This window comes from Alligator mississippiensis, chromosome 11 (genome assembly GCF_030867095.1).
Source record: "Alligator mississippiensis isolate rAllMis1 chromosome 11, rAllMis1, whole genome shotgun sequence".
NCBI lineage: Eukaryota > Metazoa > Chordata > Crocodylia > Alligatoridae > Alligator > Alligator mississippiensis.
Genome location: NC_081834.1, coordinates 3,437,137 through 3,457,132, shown reverse-complemented (window position 1 = coordinate 3,457,132; position 19,996 = coordinate 3,437,137). Strand labels below are relative to the sequence as shown.

The 19,996-nt window shown below is 49.7% G+C and overlaps 1 protein-coding gene across 2 annotated transcripts in view; it reads right to left on the bottom strand.

Moving 5' to 3' along the window:
- Positions 1-17,784, bottom strand: part of ITGA11 (integrin subunit alpha 11) — a 140,264-nt gene extending 122,480 nt beyond the window's left edge. For both annotated transcript variants that reach the window (XM_014595265.3, XM_014595264.3), the window contains exons 1-2: positions 17,589-17,784; positions 130-241 (exon numbers count right to left, since the gene is read on the bottom strand). In XM_014595265.3, the coding sequence (XP_014450751.2) occupies positions 130-241; positions 17,589-17,640 (164 nt within the window). In that variant the 5' untranslated portion in view covers positions 17,641-17,784. The remainder of the gene's footprint in view (positions 1-129; positions 242-17,588) is intronic.
- Between the last annotated feature and the right edge of the window lie 2,212 nt (positions 17,785-19,996).

Below are 19,996 nucleotides of genomic sequence, written 5' to 3'. Positions count from 1 at the left end.
CTGGACTGGTTACGAGGATGACACCACGCACACTGGGGCACGGGCTGGATGCCCCGCGAGCCGTCTTTCAACCCCGCGGTTCTTGGAGAAAACCATGGCAGCGCTTTGCCACCGCTGACGCTTGCTTACCATTTCTTCCCAGCGATGTCATGCTGCTGCACTGTGTAGCCGAAATACGCTTCTTTGGAGCCCGGTATGATCTTGGGCCTTTTGGTGTCGATGTTGAAGGTGTCACAGAATCCTGATGTCGGAGAAAAAGAAAACACATCTCATCAATCCAAACGAATGGGGGAGTGGGGCAACATCTGGGACCGGGGACATCCCTTGACGGGCAACATCTGGGACCGGGGACATCCCTTACTTTGCTTCACGGGCAAAGCCACGTGGGTGCTAAGTGCGGGTCTATTCTGAACCCGCATCAGGAGGACAGATGTGGGGGAAACACTGTGCAGGGGTTGGAGTCTTAATATACGTCCTGCTCGGCATGTCTTTTGTCAGGCAGCTGCATCCGCTCCATAAGGGCCGAGCTGCCCCCATGAGCCCATGGGGTACTGGACCAGAGGTGATACGTAAGGGGGAAGCAGATTTACAGGGGTGCACAAGTCCCAGCTCGCACGTCTGATCCTTTCTTTTGCTGAAGAAAGGGAGAGATACGAGTGCTCTGCATTTGCAGACTTCTCCCTTTGCCAGGAAACCTTCATAATGCAGCAGGGCGACTTATCCCTGGCCCGTGAACTGAGCTACCATTCATTTCTCACCCCGTACCAGCCTGCGCATCGAGGGACCGAGTTTGAGTGCTGCCCTCGGCTCCCCGGCGTGGGACGCGCCACCAGACTGCTGGCTGATCCGGGCTTGAACTATTTTTAAACCCACTTGTTGAGGGCGGAAAAGGTCACAGCTGTGCAAATCTGAAGGAAGACACCTGTTTCTGCTCTCCAGCCCATCCGCAGGCTGCAGGGGCTTAACCCTTTTGAGCACCGAGACCATTTCTAGGAGCATCTATGCTGCAGAGCCATCCTTGCCCAGGATAAGCAAAGTTATGAGAAAGTTTTTTGTGGGTCATCCTGAGGAGCCACGGCGTCCCCCCTAATACCCTCCTGCTCACAAGCAGCGTAAGAGCGAGCCAGCTCCTTCTGAATATTGACTGGTGCTCTACCAGGATTAGCAGATGGATGTCCCATCTATTCAATCTGGTCTTCATGACCAGACCAAGTGCCGCAGTCGTCACCCGGACTTCACAAGATCTCCGCGGCACTCTCCTACCTATCTGGTGGAGCTACCGGTGTTGCAAGGGGTGGAGGGTAGGAAAGGGAGTGCTTGAGCTCAACAGCAAGAAGCCCCAATACTGAATCTCTCCCTTGTTGAAGGACACCCCAACCCGGGGATGGAAAACACTGCAAACACGTGACCATTGGGGCTCACTCCTCATGGGGTTTGAAAGGCGAGTGGTCTGACCATGTCTTTAAACCAACAGCCCTGAGCATGGGACCATGAGAGACGCATCTTTCCCTTCCCCCAGTCCTATGAAAATGGGGCTTGAAGGGACCTCATCTAATCCAGCCCCCTGCTCAAGGCAAGATCATCCCTGCCAAATGTCTCAATCCCTTCCAAGGATGGAGATCCCGCGGTGTCTCTAGGCAGCCTGTCCCACGGCTTGACCACCCTTAAAGCCTTATCTCCAGCCTAGATTTCTCCTGCTAAAGCTGCAAGCCGCTGCTCCTAGTCCTCTCCCCTGCCCACAGAGAGAAGCCCATCTCCATCCTCTCTGTCATCACCCTTCAGGGACCTGAATGTGCTTCAGACACCCTTTGAGGCCAAATTCCTTCTTGCTCTGGGGCAGCTTGCTGCTGGCTCTCCTAGCCCGAACCTAGCACCCTTGCAATGCCTCAGCTGCCCTGCGATTAATACATCGGGAGCCAACAACAACCAGCCCTTCCTTTGCCATGCTGCATTCATTTCTGGTCACCTACTTTTGAGGGAGGACGCATGTAGGTGTTCAATGCATTTACCTCCATGCACCCAGGCCCAACATCCACATAGCCACTAACTCCCCTTGCACAGATGTTTCAGGCAAGTCATTATGCAGCCCGGAGCGACTACTTCTAATAGACCCGCGCTGCAGGCGTCTCGCACCCCCGTAAGCACCTCAACCGACGAGAACAAGCAGGGTCTTTGCATTGATAAATGCACCTTCACCAATTTGATCATCTAAGGCAGACAGGGTTACAGAGAGGCTCATGCATTTTTGTATGACCGGTATTCTGTGGTCACCGAAGTCAATCAAAACACTGCATTTTTTGGTGCGCGATACGGTGTTTTTAGGGCTGTATTTCGTTGCTGCCGATGAGCTCAGGAGAGCTGGAATGTAAACAGAAAGCCGAGGGGCTGCCAGCGGGACGTGAAGAGTTCCCTCTTGCGTGCACGCAGTGCCGAGCCCGGGCAGAGCAACGATGGAACTATCTTGATGCGGTTCAAGAATTTTAATTGCGGTGAAAGAAATGAATGAGCCCGGCTTGATTTCTGCTGTGCTGCAGTACCCTCCGCATTTGCCTCGGTACAGAAAGAGCAAGTAGATTTCTGGATATCCTTGCAAAAGCCGAGGGATGTTTCTTGTAATCCCAAAAGCTGGGAGCCAGCTTGAGTTTTTATATACACATACATATTTATGGCTATTTCTTTTCCGAGCAAATGCACAATGGTGTGTACAACAGAAGATATTTACACAGCCCAAAGGTAATCCAATGCTGGACTGCTCCCGAACCTGTCTTGGCTTGGTACGTCTAGTAATCTTCTCCTCGAGGAGTTGCATGTTCAGAAGTCTTACTTTAGCATTTGTAAAGATATGCCATTATCAGCAACATCGAGCTACAGGAAAGTACAGTTTTTGAATGGGATAAATGCTTGACAGACAGATGGGCTTTCTGATCGGGATCAGCTGTTCATGCTCAACTCAAAGCTCACATGCATTTAATAGGGACCGGGAGAAAGAAGATGAAGTATAGGAAAAATGTGAATATTTTCACCACAATGCATAAAATATGATGGAGTCATGTCAAATCTTCTGGGGGGTTTTTTGCTTTTCACATCTGCCGCTTGCAGCAGCACACATCTGCGATCCAAGCCAGGACGGCACAGGAGGGGAGCGCTGCTTGCTAAACATTACAAGCAACGAAAGCCAAGACCGGATTATTTCAAATCAGTTCTACGGGTTTCTACTGCAGCTCCCTCTCAGGAGACAGAGGTGTTAAGGGTCCACGGTTTGCATGGATTAAATAAGTCCTAAATAGCAGTAACTTTGTGGCTGAAAGATAAAGCCCCAGTGTACATGTACCAGTGAAACTTAGGTGGCTCAAACCATAAAGGCCCCTAAGAAATTTCAGGTCTTAGGTCTGGTTTGAGTTAGGGGCAGCAAAGCTAATAGTGGCTTATCTGAACTCCCGTCTTCATGAGGATTATACCTGTGCCCATAGCGGTTGGGTAAGTGTCTGGGAAAGAATAAATGTCAAACCACTGCTAGAGGTATAGGTTGTAGCCGTGTTGGTCTAAGGACCAGGCAGACAAGGTTCTTTGGGTAAATGTGATATCTTTTATTAGACCGACTATTTGAGTTGGTCTATTAAAAGATATCAGATTTACCCAATTCACTTCTAGTTGAGTTTTGGCCAGTAGGAATTTTCTGGTTCTTGGAGAGATGATGATTAATTTAATGGCACAACTTGCGCCCTGGATTTACATCCTTCTGGACAGTGAGGGCCAGGGAAGACCTGCCAGCCCCGTATTCATGCAGACTGGCAGCACCTTTCTGTTGGAAGCTGTGCGGCCCATTGATCAGCCTGTGAACTACACAGAGGGCATAGGAAGAAGATTCAGTTTCTATGGTGATAAAATGACCGATGACCATGAGATGCTAGAGACCTGTCTGTAGACCTGCGGAGGCTGTAAGTAGATTTCTTCCCATCTCTCATCAAGTTGCAGAGCGTTGGGCTTGGCCATTACTCTTCTTTCTTGTGTCGGCTGCTGTGGGGTGCCTTCTTCTCACGCTCACAACAGCCTCAGACATGCAAGGACAAGGTGCATTAGTTTCCAAGTATGGGTTTCGGCTGTCTAGGCTACGACCGATGCTCAACTTGATATGTCTCAGCCAGGATTGCTTGAATCTGTTCCTAAAGGCATAATACAGCACCTCTTGGTTTAAAGCTGAAAGCTTGCTTAATAACTATTCTCCAGCCATTTGGGTTGGTCTAATAAAAGATATCAAATTCACCCAAGGAACCTTGTCTGCCTGTGAACTTGGACTTGCACTTGCCTCATGGACTATATGCTCTTCCCCATAAACATCCTCCAGTTAGACAGGAGCTGATCATAGGATTTGTGCAGGGATCCAGAAGAGACAGGGCGCCCTGAAGATGTGGACACTGCCTAGCTGAGATGTGCCTCTATCTCCTTCCTCAGAGGAGGGGAAATAGTTGATCTGTGATGTGGTAACTGTTGGCAAAAAAACATTTTAAACGGCAACCCCTTGGCTGCGGGCTGCTCCGTGGGACTCATGATTTTTAATTTTATGGGCTATAAGAGATCGTCATCAGGAGAGCCTGGGAGGGGAGCGTCCCAGACAAACATGCGGGATGGAAAGCATTTTTACAGGTAGTAATATTAGGAGCAAATCCAATTCTTTGTTACCATAGGAACAGAGCTGCAATGCCGGCTTCCTCAGCAGAGAAACCCTGGAGCCGAACCAAGGAAAGCAGAGGTGAGACCCTTTAAAATCCTACCGAAGAAATTCTAGAAAGCAGAGAAGATGAGACGTGAAGGCCACATGCAACATAGCTTGTGGCCAGACTGACTCACGTAACAAAAACACATCCTGACCACCACCCGATGTAACTAAAACCGACGGCAGCTTAACCAGTACCGGCAGGAGTTTAGCCTGTTAGGGAACAGGAGCACTGGGGTTTTCATTCAGTGCAGCACAATTTTCCATTCCACGAGGCAATTGCATCCTCCAGGTAACTTTACAGGCCACGTGCTCTGCCTGGGCAAGAGGATCCAGGGTCCATCCTTGGTCCCCATCTATAGAGGCTGAGGTGTCACCCAGCCCTAAATGATTCAGGGAGGCATAAGCTTGCCTAGGAAACAGCCTACAAATGCAGGTGCCTATGAAAACTCATGCCTCTCTGAGCCGGTCTCTGAGGTGCCACCCTGTCCTGCCTTCTGTCTGGCTTCAGACCAACACGGCCCCTCAGCTCCCTCTACCTGCAGCATGAAGATCTTATAAACCTACTTGAGGCTAGGGACAGAAGTTACACATAATCTAGTTTAAGTGATCAGAAACTGGTTTACACCTGCAACAGAACAGAAACTTAGTGCACATAAACCAGTTTCAAAATGGCTGAAACTGGTTTAAGATAAACCTGGTTGAATGTAGTATCAGGCTTAACTGATTTAGATCACACCGGTTATGGAACTTCTGTCCCAGACCCCTTCCTGGTTCAAGTTAAATCACTGTCCCCTAGCATCCCAGCATGCTTTGCAGCTCTAGGCTGGGCTGTGCTGTCTGCTCCAGCAGAGAAAGGTTGGCTGCACCCCTCTGCTCCCTAGCTGGAGCAGTGAGGGCTGGCTGATGAGGCGGGTGGGCAACCCAGCTGGGGATGCAGCCCAGTCTGCAAGGGGGCAGGGGAGGGAACTGCCCCCCGGCAGACTCTGGCCGGGGTCTGGGACCAGGGAGGGGGGTTAGACTCCCCTTCCCCTGCTCATACTTACTGCTGGCTGCGACTGTGGACTACAAAACCCAGAGGCACCTGGAAGCAGGATGAAGAAGTGATGAGCAACCATGCAGAGTCCTGCTGCTGTGATTCTGGACTGCAAATCCCAGAGACCTTGGGGGCAGCAGGAAGAGGAAGTGAGCACACAACCAGAGAGCCATTCTCCAGCGCCCCCTGGCTTCTGGCCTGAGCCACTGCAGGCAAGTGGCTGCATTTCCTGATTCAAAGGTAAATGTCTGTTCGCTTCTGTTTCAATTTATTCTGTGCAGCTTAGACTAACCTGCAAAGACTGAATCAATGCAGCCTTGGGCTTTTTGACTTTCTGTACTTAGCCTGAATGTTTTCCAAAGAAACGTTAAACAAAGGGAAAAGTCCTCAAGTGGGCAGGCTGATGCACGGCCGTAGTGTGGTCCTGAAGTGATCACCACTCCTCCAGGAAAGATGGGATCCTAGGAATAACCCATCGTGACTATTCATAAAAGGCAAAGAGGAAAAATAAATAGATATTGGTAATGTTTCTCTCAAGCGCCAGGGCCTAGATCAAACCTATTAGAGAAGTGTAAAATGGGCAGGTTAGTGCACATGTGTGAACTGAGACAACGTGCTTTGGCTTGCTGTGTCCCCAGCAGAGCAAGCAAGAGCTAAGACACCGAGTCAGCCTCTTCCCCTCCCCACACCCCAGAAGGGCTGCCACAAAATCATAATGAACAAGACCAACTTGTAATCAAATTGCCTCCATTTCCATTTTACTCTTAGCTCTGGGAGGCGGGGGAAAAAACTCCTCCTATCAAACGATCCCTTGGAAACACCAGCAGGAGATGAAGTATTACCAACCACACGCCTTCAGTCATTAGCCAGGTCCTCTAAAAAGAGTGAGAGCGACTTAAAAAATTATGATATTTGGGAGGAAAAAAGCCCAACCAATGTTTTTGGTTTTATCTTTACTTTTTGGTGCCTGAACTCTTAAGGCAACATGTTTTCAAGCCCTTCTTGCACAACCAGAAGGCCTCAAAACTTACAAAGGTTTGGGTTGTAGCCGTGTTGGTCTAAGGACAAAGGCAGACAAGGTTCCTTGGGTGAATTTGATATCTTTTATTAGATTTGGGTTGGTCTAATAAAAGATATCAAATTCACTCAAAACTTACAATTGTCATGACATTTCAGGAACTGGAATTGCGGGAGGCAGAAACCCTCCAATGTTGTGAGGTTCTTGTAAGGTTTTATCAATACTGAAGCCAACATGTGTCATTCCCAACAAGCCTCACCCTGCACCAGAAGCAGGATCCCCTCTTTCTGCAGTTAGCCCTCTTCCAGGAGAGGCCTGGGGGTGGGGCTGTAGGGTCATGCCCAACCACGCCATGTCATGGCTGCTGGCTTAAGGGTCATGCCCAACCATGCCAGAAAGAGAGGATGAGACCGAAATAGGACATGCTGCGTTGCTCCCACGTGCTCCAAAGGGACCTTGGTAGCCAGCACAGGAGCCCGTGAGTTCAAGCCAGGGTCTGAGATTAAGTGTTTCTTTCCCCCTTGTCTGCACTGGAAGTGTGCAACTGTTGTCCAAACAGTTTTCAGAGTGCTGCAACAAGCACAGCTGCGTCCGAAACACTTCAGGGCTGGGGTGCTTTTGGCAAAGGGAAAACATGCATAAATAGGTCCCTGGAATTAGGAAGCCAGAAGAAGTCGCTGTGACAGTTAATTACCTTTCTGGCAGGCATTGCACTGGCTGTTTTGACTAGCTGTTAAGCTCCTGTATATAATTGTTGTCCTACCGCATCCTTTTCAAGGAAAGAAAAAATGACCAAGACGATGCCTGGTCTTCATCACAGGAAAAGAGCCTTGGCCTGATTACAAAGAGAAGAGACAAGGTGGTATAAAGCTTGCATTAAGTGATACTATTCAGCACAAAGCTGGACCAAAGGAGGACTTAATCCTTTTCCATTAAGTGTTTCACAACTTAACCCTTTTCCATTAAGTGTTTCACAACCGTAGCCCGCTCAGTCCCCAGATAATGACCATTTTAAATATACACTCCTCCAGGCTACAGTCCCAGCAGACACTGCTATGTTATATTTGTCTGGTCAGGGGCTCCCCCACTAAAATGCAGCTCCTCCGAGGATGAAAGGCACTTTCCAAGCTGCCTACCACGTGCTGCCCGAAGGGGATACTGAGCCAGGGACACCGGCAGAGCTGGAAGGCGCTAGGGGTACATGTATGGCACACCTTCATGGCAGACTTGGCTTGGACAATTGGCCTCCAGGCTCAAGCATCCCAGGGAGTCTAGCCTGGGTGCGGGCGGCTGCACTGAAATGCCAGGCCTACATTCAGGTGTCCTTGGTGTGCACACGCCTATGTGAGCTCCTAGACCATGCACCATGGGAGTGATCTGAGCTGCACTGTCATTTTTTTCTGGTGATGTACAGCCAAAAATGTACAGTGCTGCCAGGGAACAGCGGGAGGCACTGGGGAATACCAGCGTGTGAGTGATTTTGGTTGAGTTTGGATCGCTGTGTCCTCAACTACACGGTGGGCAGGTAACCAGCCCAAGTGAAAGCAGAGCTTGGTCCTCGGCCCATACCGGCAGCCCAAGCAGCTGGTCCAGGTTGAAAGCATCATTTAGTTCTGGCGAGACAGCTGGGCATGGATGGGGGCAGGCAGAAGGGGAAGATCCCAGGGAAACTCTACATTTATAAAACTCATCAGCTTTACTTCCATAAATCAGTGCAAAACCTCCATGGATTCCCAAAGTGGAGAACTACACCAGACAGGAGCTCAAAGATAAAACGATTCTCACTGAACCAGCTGTATGCGTCTCCCTGAGACCGACTGTGCTTCCCACCCCGCCGCACTTACTCCAAGCGTGCCTGCCGTTTCGGTAGCTTCGGGGCAGCAGTGATTGTTTCTGGCAGCAGGTACAAAGTCTGTGCTGCTTCGGAGAGGCTCCATTTGCACCTCAACAATGTCACCATCAGGACTTGTGGTAGAGATGAGATCTTTTATTAGACCAACAAGATTTTTGCAAAAAAAAATTCTTTCTTTGCAAGCTTTCGGGCACAAACACCCTTCATCAGGCATTGGAGAAAAGATTGTAAAAGTTCTCCTGGATAGAAATGAAAGGTTGTATTTCATAGGATTTCACAGAGGGGTCAATAGATGGACAACTGCTCTGGGCAGTCAGTGCATAGCTGGCATGGAGCCTCTCACCTCCTTGTGATGGTGCAAATGCCCTTGAAACAAAGGCAGGAGCAGGAGCTCAGGTTTCAGGTGGTCACCCTTGCTTCCTGCTTGGGAAAATAGGAAGATTTTTTTTGTCACCATCAGTGCACTTGCCCCCAGTTAAACGTGAAAAGCTTTTTGTTTCAATATAAAGAGGAGCAGCAACGGATGGAGTTGGGAATCTTTTAATCAAACTTTTAGAAGCGTTAAAGGTTCAGTCTTGGAGGTTTGACTATGTACAAAATCGACCATCTCCTGTCTGAAGTGAGTTCTCCCTTGTACTCAGTCTAGGCAACAAGAAATAGCTGAATCTCCCTCCGAGCATCAAATGATGAAGGGCCAAGGCCCGAGGGATACTTTAGTGGTAGGAGTGTCACATTTGAACACCAAGATTCGTTAGACCTTCAGGGTCATAATCCTAATGGAGGTCATCACCATGCTCCATCCTTTCCCAGACCGCACAAAGCCAACTGGCTTTCTCAATGTCAAACAGAGCAGATCTGGTGTCTGGGGGGACGTTGGGGTTAATTCGGCTATGACCATCTAGCATGCAGGGGTGACCCCTAGACGGCAATGGTGCTTTGAGAAGAATAGGGCTACCCTAACACCCCAGGCCGGTAAATGCCCCTTCTCCGCACTGCTGAGAAGATACGCGGGGCCCTTTCTCTTCAGGCCAAACCAAAGGCATCTGCATCTCAGCCTTGGTATGCTCTGAGGGCATGGGCATCCTAAGCGCTCAACACCACACAAATATGAACTCGGAGTGAGACACTTTGGGGTGACAGACATAAAATGGTTTGGAGGAAACATTTAAAACCAAGAGCAGTGAAGCCAGTGAAATGCATGGACTGCAGGAAGAGTAGTTTGAAGAAATGCAGGCAGATGTTGAGTCCTGTGTTTGAAGGCAAAGAAAGATCAGAGACTATTTAACCTAGCTTAAGTTAACCAAACAAATCTTGTGAAAGGTTGTCAGGGAGACTGTTAACAGTCTGAAGCACCACGTCTTATTTTCTTGTTAAAAGTGACATCACCGTCATAAATAACGACCAAATCCCACATATTTTGCTCGTGATCCTGCCAAGACAGGAAGCCTCAAATATCTCCTTTGGTACTGGAGCTTTTATTGAGTCCAAGTTCTCAATTCTCATCAGCTCAAGCAAAGCAAAGGGAAAATGCAGTTGGGAAGCAAAGCTGAGAAGAAAGGCAACCTTTTCCTCCAACAGAAAGAGGTTTTCCCTCTCTCCTGCTCAGACCTCTTCCTGTCTCCGCCACGTCCAGTCCATCCTGACTGTAGCATTGCAGCTGCCCCATTAGCTAAGGTGACAAAACGAAGATGATTTTTGCTTTGTTACAGTCTCTCCGAGTGCTTCTGAGAGCAGGATTTCTAAGAAAGGAGAGGAGCATTGCTCCAAAGAGCTTAGGGAGCTCATTAGTGCAGTGTTTGAGCACGTCGAGTTTTAATGTCATGAGCCTAACACCCCTGCAATTCAGGTGGATGATCACTGGCTGTAGAGGTGACGGCAGGGTAGGTTTACACCCTAGAGACTAACCAAAGTTGTAGCGATGATGAACAGAGAATAAGTGACTGGCACTGGTGCACGGTACAGCAGAGAGCTTGCCCTACGTGCACACGTTCCAGACAAACCATGCTTTACCGATGCCTACAAACAGAAATGGCCTGTGTTCATCAGTGGATCATACACCAGGGAGGTTAGACATGGGCAATTTTATGGACTACTTCTCATTCAGGGAACTGGCTAGGTCTCCCCCAGCCAGGTGATATTCAAGTTGTGCTTTCCTTAAGGATGGTTATGCTAGACTTATGACCAGGGTGTAGGCACTTGGCCCACAAAGCTAGGAGCCAACAACACAGTCCAGGAGCCAGGAACAGGGATAGAGCCAGGAGTTCAGCAAGCAGAGCCCAGGGAACAAGAAATCACAAGCAAGCCTGGCCTAGGGCATGAGGACCAGAGCCACAGTGAAAGTCAGGCATCCATCCAGGCGCCAGGATGTCAAGCCACAGGCCAAGGGAAGATCATGGTCAGAGCATCAGTTGATCAAGACAGGATGGTCTAAAGCAGTAACACTTAAAAATATTGCCAGGACAACATCCTAGAGTAAGTGAGAGGGTTTTATAGCCTTTCCATCAAGGGCTTGTTGTTCCCATTGGTTCTTTCAGATCACAAGGTCTTCCACTGGTAGCCTTATAAGTTGGGTTGGTAGCCCAGGTTGGGCTGGGGCCAGTATTCAACCATGGGTGGTGCTGCTGCCTCCTAGGACCATGCCTGTGGGCCTGGAAGATTTGGGTTCAAATCCTAGGACATCTGACCGGTCAGTTGGCAAGTCCAGGAATCTCAGTGTCTCCGTCTGGTCTTTGATCCATGGACCAAGGCGCCCCTACCATGCTACCCCTTACTGAAAGGGAAACTTCTAGCAATGGGTTATGACGATTGTTGTAGCGGTGATGCATGCGATTACAAACTGTAGCTAACCAGACATAGGTCTTTGTGCTGTGATTCAGCTTCAAATTTGCATAATTTAAGCAGAACTGAACTGGCGAGGAGAGAAGGCTGGGGGGAAAAACAACTCTAAGGCTGTGGACAGACATAATACGTAACCTGCTCCAAGAATGTCACTTTTATCCCTGGACGGACCTGGCTGCATGTATGCTGTGAAGGGGTCCAAGTTGAACCATCACCTTTTAGGATTGCATTGCTGCCAAAACATGGCCAGGGAGTGGTAGACTACCTGGACTACCACACCTTCCAGTACCCAGAGGAGGAGGAAGACTGGGATTTGCTAGTGCGGTATGGGGAACCTGCAGGACTGACCAGACACCCTAACAAATTTTCCCCTTCTCCATTAAAAAAACACAACACTGCCACCCTTTGTCTTTGGGAAACCACTAAAGCCTCACAAAACCACATCCGTTTTGGAGGCCTGAACTCAAGCTTTTCGGTAAAAGCAACATCCCAGAATAGCCAAAGGCCTAAGGGCTAGAGCAGGGGTCAGCAATGTTTTTGGGCACAGCACCCAAAACATCCGCAACCTCAACGTGCAAGGTGTTGGTGTGTCCGGGGGAGCCATGAGAGGCCCGATCCTTATTGTGGCCATGCAGCCCCGGCCCCTTCCCTTCCGCCCACTCCGCAGTCCACGTGCCAAACACAATGCTTTTGAGTGCCGCGCTCTGGCACCCATGCCGGGGGTTGCCTACCCATGGGTTAAAGTCTCTGCCAAGGATGCAAGAGTCCCAGGTTCTCCGCTCTGCTCAGTTCAACCCAGAAACCACGACCTGGGTTTCCTACCTCTTGGGCAAGCTCCTTGACCATCTGCCTGTTGCACTCACACACGCTCGCTCTTGCACGGTTAGCTATGGTCCAGCCTGAGTGGATAGCATGCTCTGCCACTGCTGGGAGCACGGCTTGGATGTGGAAAGGAAGGGAGCTACTGTTCGGTAGCTGAGCATGCATCTGACAGGCTGCATGGCTTGTCACACGCAGCGGCAGTGTCCATGCACACACGCACTAAAGCTTGCAGAGCCGTACAACAATAACCCAAGTGCAATCCTATATTTGGTCACTTTGCAGTAATCCTGGCTGTTGCATTTGGGAAGGCGTGCCATTCTGTGCTCCTGTATGGGCACCTGGCTTTGCTAATACCTCAGTCTCAGCAACAGACCGCTTAGTTTTCTGAGGACTGGAGTATTTGGTCTAACTAAAGCCTTCAAGGTGGAGGTAGCATCCCTGAGGGAAAGTCAATGCCTGTGATGTGTAGGAGCTCAGACTGGCAAACCTAATTCTCCCTTCTTTTTAGCTTCACAGAAATTAAAGCCATGCAATGACATGCTTAAAGTCTTCAAGAGCTAAACAGGCCCCCAAATCACATCACATAATACAGACACACAAAAAAGGTGGAGGTAGAAGTCATTTGCCCTATAAATGTGGGGGGAAGCCAGGGTGTTCATCAGTGGATCATACACCAGGGAGATCATTCAGGGAATCCGCAAGGTCTCCCACCAGCAAGGTGATATTCAAGCTGTGTTTGACTTAAGGAAGGTTACATCAGGCTTATGACCAGTGTGTAAGTTATTGGCGCACTGAGCTGGGAGCTGACATAACACAGCCTGGAGCAGAAGGGTCCCACAGTGTCTGGGATTAGGGACAAAAAATGATTGATTTTTGCATGTGCTGATATGGGTGTAGATAAAAAAAAAAGGGTGATAAGAAAGAGAAAATGTAAGACGGTGTGGTCCAAACTCATGTTGTGTAACCTTCCTGCTCACCCACTGTCTCCCTAGAAAACTATCACAGGAGTTAATTGTAGAAGCACGTCTCCATTATAGGTGTTTGGCCCTGGACAAAAGAAAGGAAACAGAAGAAAGCCTGTTTTCTTTTTAATACTGCAGGGCTGAGAAGATATCATTCTGAGGGTTCAAACACAACTTAGTCATGACAAAAATAGAGAATTCCAGCTTTGCGCTGTGCTGCCACGGCACTGGCGGAGACATTAAATACGTGCTCAGGATCCCAACGTCGCAACTTTGTAGTTACTACGGATTCCTTTTGCCAGACCGGGTCCCATGCTGCACCCCAAAAACCCAAACTATACCACCTACAGGGCAGTGGCAAGCAGGTTTCTGTGGTTTTCCAAACCAGCTTAAGCCAAATTTTGCTCTAGACTAACTCCCATCAGCTTATCGGCAGGCAGAATTTCGGTGTGTGCGAGACCAGGATGGGGACCACTGGAGATGCACGACACAGTGCTGATTATGGCCGTACGGGCAGTATTGACCAGAGAGGAATTACATGCAGCCTGACGTCGGGTAGCAGTGGTTGAACTTCCTGGGGGACAACCGGAGGAGGAATCTGAATGGTCTCTGCCCTAACCACGCTTCCGCGGTCGGCATTGTATCAGCTCATGCAGCTCTGACTCAAAAACATGAAGCGGTCCCTGGCTGCTCTCTAGCATGTTTCTGTGATGGCCCCAACACAGTTCCCAGATGAAGGAGGAGCCCTGACCATAGTGGTCAGGGTAATCATGATAGAGCCACACTGAAGGCAATGTCTCAACTGGGTCACAGACCGCACAGTTCTGTTGTCTGTGTGTTCAGGTCCTTATTGACTTGGTTAGAAAAGACCATATAGCCACACATGAACTGATACTGGGCTGGGGGAGGAGGGGATAGAGGGTCAGTGGGAAAAAGGGAGATAGACTGAGCTCTTCCTGGTGAAATAAAGCCATGGGGCACTTGTACATGTCACGATTGGACCATGTACACAGGACGAAGAGTGATGAAAAAAAATCACCATTTGTCTGTACACGTGCATTTTTTTGTCATGACAGATTTTGTTTGTTCATGGAAACTTAGACCACCTCCGATGTATTTTAGTTTGATCCTCGCAGCCCATTCAAACCCTAGCTACAGACACCAGTCGGCCTATAACTTTGGGAGTCCTCAATTCAGATGCAGAACAAATTTGGTGGGTCTATCCCACCCCCTCATAGAAACATGTCTGCATTATGAGAGCCAGGGGTTCAAAGAAGGCACATTCGCAAAAGAAGCCCGTGGCCAGGACAGGCATTTTACAGAGATAAAATAGTAGAGGCAGGCATAAAAAGCCTGGCCCTTTAAAGTGCATGATGGGATCTTTCTTTACGCGAGTACATTGCTAGCCACCGAGACAAGGGAGTTTAGCACCAGTTCGAAACGCTACCCTGATTAAATCTCTTTTCTGTGTTCACATCCCGACTTCTCCCCCAACTCCTCACATCCCAGTGAGCTCCTGCATCAGGGCACTCCTCAGACCCAGCCAGGCAGTCACAAATGTGCTGGATGGAGCAGTGACAACCCTTTTACAACTTTCTCAACTCTTAAACCAAGTCAGCCAACTACCACTGCCGTCATTTCCTTGCTCGCAACAGCAAAAGCAGGGTTCCCGAACGATTCTTCCTGTTTCAGAAGTGCCAGCGATTCACACAACTTGCCCTAGTTATTACAAGTCACATCTTTCCTGCCAGTTCGTGTTGTCAATGCACCATGCTATGATCTATTGACTCAGAGCCCCAAAGCCGGCGGCAATTGGCAGGCAGAGTGATTTACAAAGCCATTTCCACCAAGCCCATTTGTACAGCCTTATCCACAATGCCGGTGAGCAACAGGCGCTGAATCCTGGTCCTGGAAATGGGATCTGACCTATTTCTTTATTCAGGATATCTGAGGAGGGGGTGCCGCTGTCTTCATGCTGCTCAGATTAGCTTTGCCTGGACCTAGGGCTGAAGCAGTGGTCCTTGCTGGACTGTCATTAAATACCAAACCCTTTGTCCCTGTACAAAGCAGCACAGAGTTCCCTGGAAGGGGCATTTTCTAGGAGAGAGGCAGTCAGCTGAAGAAGGGATGTTGCCTGCCTCCTCTGCTCACATCTGTCATTGTTGGCTCAATACTTTTTTTTATTAATATTGGGTAATCACCATAGCAACTCCTTTCTAATAGGACAACACATGCCCCCGCTGAAGTCCTCTCTTAGCTTAAACGAGCACATGGCAGGAGACAGACAAGGAGTGTCACGTTTTCAAGCAGGTGACTTGAAAACTTGTGAAACAGAGATGTGCTGGGCCCAATTCGTCCATGGGGCAGCTCTGCTGGCGGCAGTGGAGGTATGTCAGGGATGGATGCAATGGCCATTGCCTTTCCTAGTGTCTTTGTGATTGCCGTTTAAATATCCTGCATTCACATGGGCCAATTATTAACGGAAGCTGTTTAAGAGTTAAATGAGTTGGTGCAAACATACACGCCCAAGGATGCCTTATGCAACAGCCTGCCTTGAGGTCCCAGCTTTCTTTCTGTTCTGCCACATGACAGCAATGCACACACCAGGGCATAAATCACGTTCACAAGTGGATGCTTGTGTCATGGGACAGCTTCCTGTGTGGGCAAAAGGATGATTTCCAAAGAAGTGAACTTCGATTCGGTTCCGCCCTGTAGCTGTGCTCCCGGCCTGCCTTACATGAAAACACAGCTGGTTCTTAAAGCAGAGCCGTGTTTGCGGCGAGGATACAAAGAGCGATGTGGTGCTATTCAGAAATAGCAAGAGGCCACTGCTAGCTCCCTGTTGCTCACAGTGACTGCATCTCGGAGCTACGAGATGCACAGGGTGCCAGATCTGCAATACTGCAAGGAGTATTTATCTAACCACCCTGGGCCATTTTAGTTATTCTTCTTTGTCTGCTGTTTGCAGAAGGTTCATGCTCTACACCACGTCTGCGGGGAAGGCGTTTGCCCTCCCCATCAAGTGGCATCGTGGCCCAGGAGCACACGTAGGACTGAAGAGTTAGGTTCAGGTTTCATACTTGGGCATCCAGGCAGGGAGACCCAAATACACCATGCTCCACAAAACAGACCCAAGTCTAGCACCGGGGGTCTTCACACGCACATAAAGTACACTGCCTAGTGCCCAAGGATCAGAGCAGCTTGATCCACCTCTCCCCAAAGGCATGGAGAAAACAGTCTGAAATGCATCTCTTACACCAGCGTGCCGTCTGCCCCCGAGCAGCTAAATCTCACACCGCAAGTCTGCGCGCAAAATGTAATGTTTTCTAAGGCGCGCACACATGGTCCCCATTAGGCAGAGGCAGGCAACTTCACTGCGGCTTCCCTTAAATTATCAAGTAGTCGTACAATTAGAAAAGAAAAAAATAATAATTCACTTTCCATCAGGACGCTCGGAAATGTTTACAGTGGCACAAACGATTCCTGGCTCTTAACGTCGTACTGATGGGTGTAAATGGGCCGGTGACAGCGGCCCCCTTCGATTAACTGGGAGAAAGGTCTCCTTTTGTTCTGAGGCTCGGAAGAGAGTCCCAGTCCCTTCTGCCCCCGGGAGAGGGCTGTGCATGGAAAGATGTCAAATATAATTGAAGCAAAAAATGCCTGCTGCCGAGGACTCGCTCCCTGTAACAACCGAGTTTAAACGTATAGGCATGTGGCCAACAATAAGTAGGACTTCTCCCCCCTCTTCCCGTAACCCAACACGGCTTATGCAGCCACGCAGGGATCCAGATGTGAGGGAAGCCTGCAGACTCGCATCTTAAAATGAAAGGAGCATCTAAAATCTCTGCACCAAGGTGTGACTTTAATCCCCAGTCCTCGTCCTCGTGCCCACCTCCCCCTTTGTCCTGGGGAAGAGGACGAAGGAACAGGCAGCTCCCAGTCTTTCTAGTCTTTCCCCCCCCCTGCTTAGTCCTTAAAAATGCAGATGAATCCTCCATGCAACTGCAATCCAGATGAGAAATTGCAAGCGGTTTAAAGCAGAGGATTTTTCCCCCCTTCCTTCAGTTTTAGTCATTCCTCAGCCACTGATCAAAAGAGTTTGATCCCTTTCTACTCCCCCGCTTCCCCCTTTGGAGGACTCTTCCTTCCACGTTGCTGCAGCACTTCTATGAAATGACTGATCCTCGTCTTAAATCTTGCCTCTCTCAACCAGTATTTTTAGGGTTTGGGGTTTTTTTTCCCCTTGGGTGCTCAGATACCCAAAAGCCAGGATTTTCTCCCCGCTGGCAAAGCTGTGCTCTGTGCCCCCCGAGCTCGGGAGAGGCTAGGAAGAAGAAGGAGCTTACCTGGCAGAAGGCAGAGTGCCCAGGCTACGATGAGCCCTCGGTAGAAGTCCATGTGAGTGCTAAAGGCGCCTGGTACCCTACCCCTACCATCCGCCTGAGGCACTGAGCCAGAGTGGTAGCCTTACTCTGCAAAAAGCTTTCACTTATCCCTCGCCTTTCCCGGCTCCCTGACAGAAGCGGTTCATTGGGAGGGAGTGGGAGGGACAAGCTAAACTTGTAGGAGGTACAGCACGAGAGGCCTGAGAGTGCACGGCACCCTTTAGAGATCACCGCAGTGCTATGGGCCATCCCCCGGCCCCCAAGATTTCCCTCTCAGAGGCTCCTTGCCATCGGCAGACATAGGACATCGGGGGAGAGTGCACTTAGGAGCTCTCCATGGAGAGGAGGGTTTTCTCCTACCGATTGCTCACGGTGCAGGATAGCACTGTATCTAGACTCCTGGTAGCCCTGGGCAAACTTTTAGTATCAGACCCTCCTTTGCCAGAGATAATGATAATATTAATAATCAGACAATGGGGAAAAAATTACCATTTTTGGGCACCCTTTCTGTCTGGGTCCCAAGTGGCCACCTGGTTTGCCCATGCCTGTGTCTGGCCCTGGTGAAGGAAATGATCGGAGACCTGCAGCCTTGCTCAGGCCCGGCTCTGGACCTTGCTGGCCACTGGAGAGCAGCAGCAGCGTGGCTTTTGCCGAGATCTATTTGCATTATAGAAAGGGAAAAGGGGGGGAATAAACTGTGCCGCTGGGTGCTGGGGCTTGGCAGCGAACCACCTAACCTGGCAGCACCCAAACAACGTAGGCAAGTGACATGGTTACCCAAGACGGCAGCGGTAGGTTGTTAGCCATGTCGGTCTGGAGTCAGGCATGAGGCAGGGTAGATGTGCACCTTGTAGACTAACTAAACCAGAGGGGTCGAGAGCCACATTGAGTTACCTCCTAGTCACCTGGCACTTCTGCTGCACTCTGTGATATGCACGCCCATCCGAGCCCAGATAGCTAGAAACCGCCACCAGGAAGCTAACACGAGAGAAGGGAAATCTCCGCTGTCCAAGGGGAATTCACAGAAAAAATAGGGCTCCAGGGTCCGCAGAAGTCATCTAGCTCAGCCCCCTGCCCATGGCAGGATTATCCCTCCCTCTCTCTCTTCCTCTACTCCCAGAAATGAAGCCCCAGGGCTTGAGTGAGCACGGGGAGCAGCTTGCATTAGTTGCCGTGAGCCCAACATTAACTGTGCATCTCTGATTGATCTACGTGGCTGCAGCATTTGCAAGGTGCTGCTCACCGCAGCAGCCAAGACAAATGATGTACAAAGCCTCGAGCCCCAAGATGTTCCCCGCATCCATCACCTCCCTCACCTTTCCCCTCCTATTGCTACTGGGGCAGGGGGCTTTTTCTGCCTTCCTCAGACGCACCTGGCTGCAGCCACGGCTGGAGATTTTAGACTGGGATAGGCCAATGCTCCTGTTGGCACTCAAAACACATAGGTTCCTGGTTGAGGGTCTTGCCCGTCTGCTTAGGGTCAGACTGATCACTGCATTTGGGATCAAGAAGCAATTTTACTCCCTGGTCAGATTAGTACAGATCGTGGAGGTTTTGCCGTCCTCTGCAGAGGGGTGGCACGAATCACTTCCTTGGATCTCTTAAGGACCATTGCAGCGGTGGGGAGCGATCAGCTCTCAACCCCCTGCTTTACCTGGCAGGTTGGGGTGCTTTTCCTGTCTTTGGGCAATATCCCTTGGAGTTGTAATGGACTTGACTCTGTAGTTTTAGGAAATGGTTAGATAAGGACATGCATGGGGTGGTTTGGATATGAATGATCCTGCCTCAGGCAGGGGGCTGGACTCAATGACATCCAGAGGTCCCTTCCAGCCTGACTTTAGCATGAATCAGTAATAGGAATAGGTTTGGTTTTGAAAGTCATAGCTTATCATAGAAAATGAGGGTTGAAGGGCCTCAGGAGGTCACATCTAGTCCAACCCCCTGCTCAAAGCAGGACCAGCACCAACTATATCATCCCAGCCAGGGCTTTGTCTAGCCCGGTCTTCAAAACCTGCAAGGATGGAGAGCCCACCACTTCTCCGGGTAGCCTGTGCCAGTGCTTTATTGCTGTCTTGGTGATAGAGTTTTTCCTAATATCTAACTTCAACTTCCCTTGCTGCAGCTGGAGCCCATTGCTCCTTGTCCTGTATCTGCCCCCACTGAGACCAGTCCAGCTCCAATCTCTTTGCAGCCCCCCTGCAGGGAGGTGAAGGCTGCTATCAAATCCCCCTCCGTCTTCTCTTCTGCAAATTGAAATCTCCTCTTTTGCAGGCTTGGAAGACATGTTGAGAATCCATTTTACACCTCTGAATATGGCAAGCTCTAGTCTGGGCTCATCTCCCCTGGCAAGAAATCACCCACCATCCAAG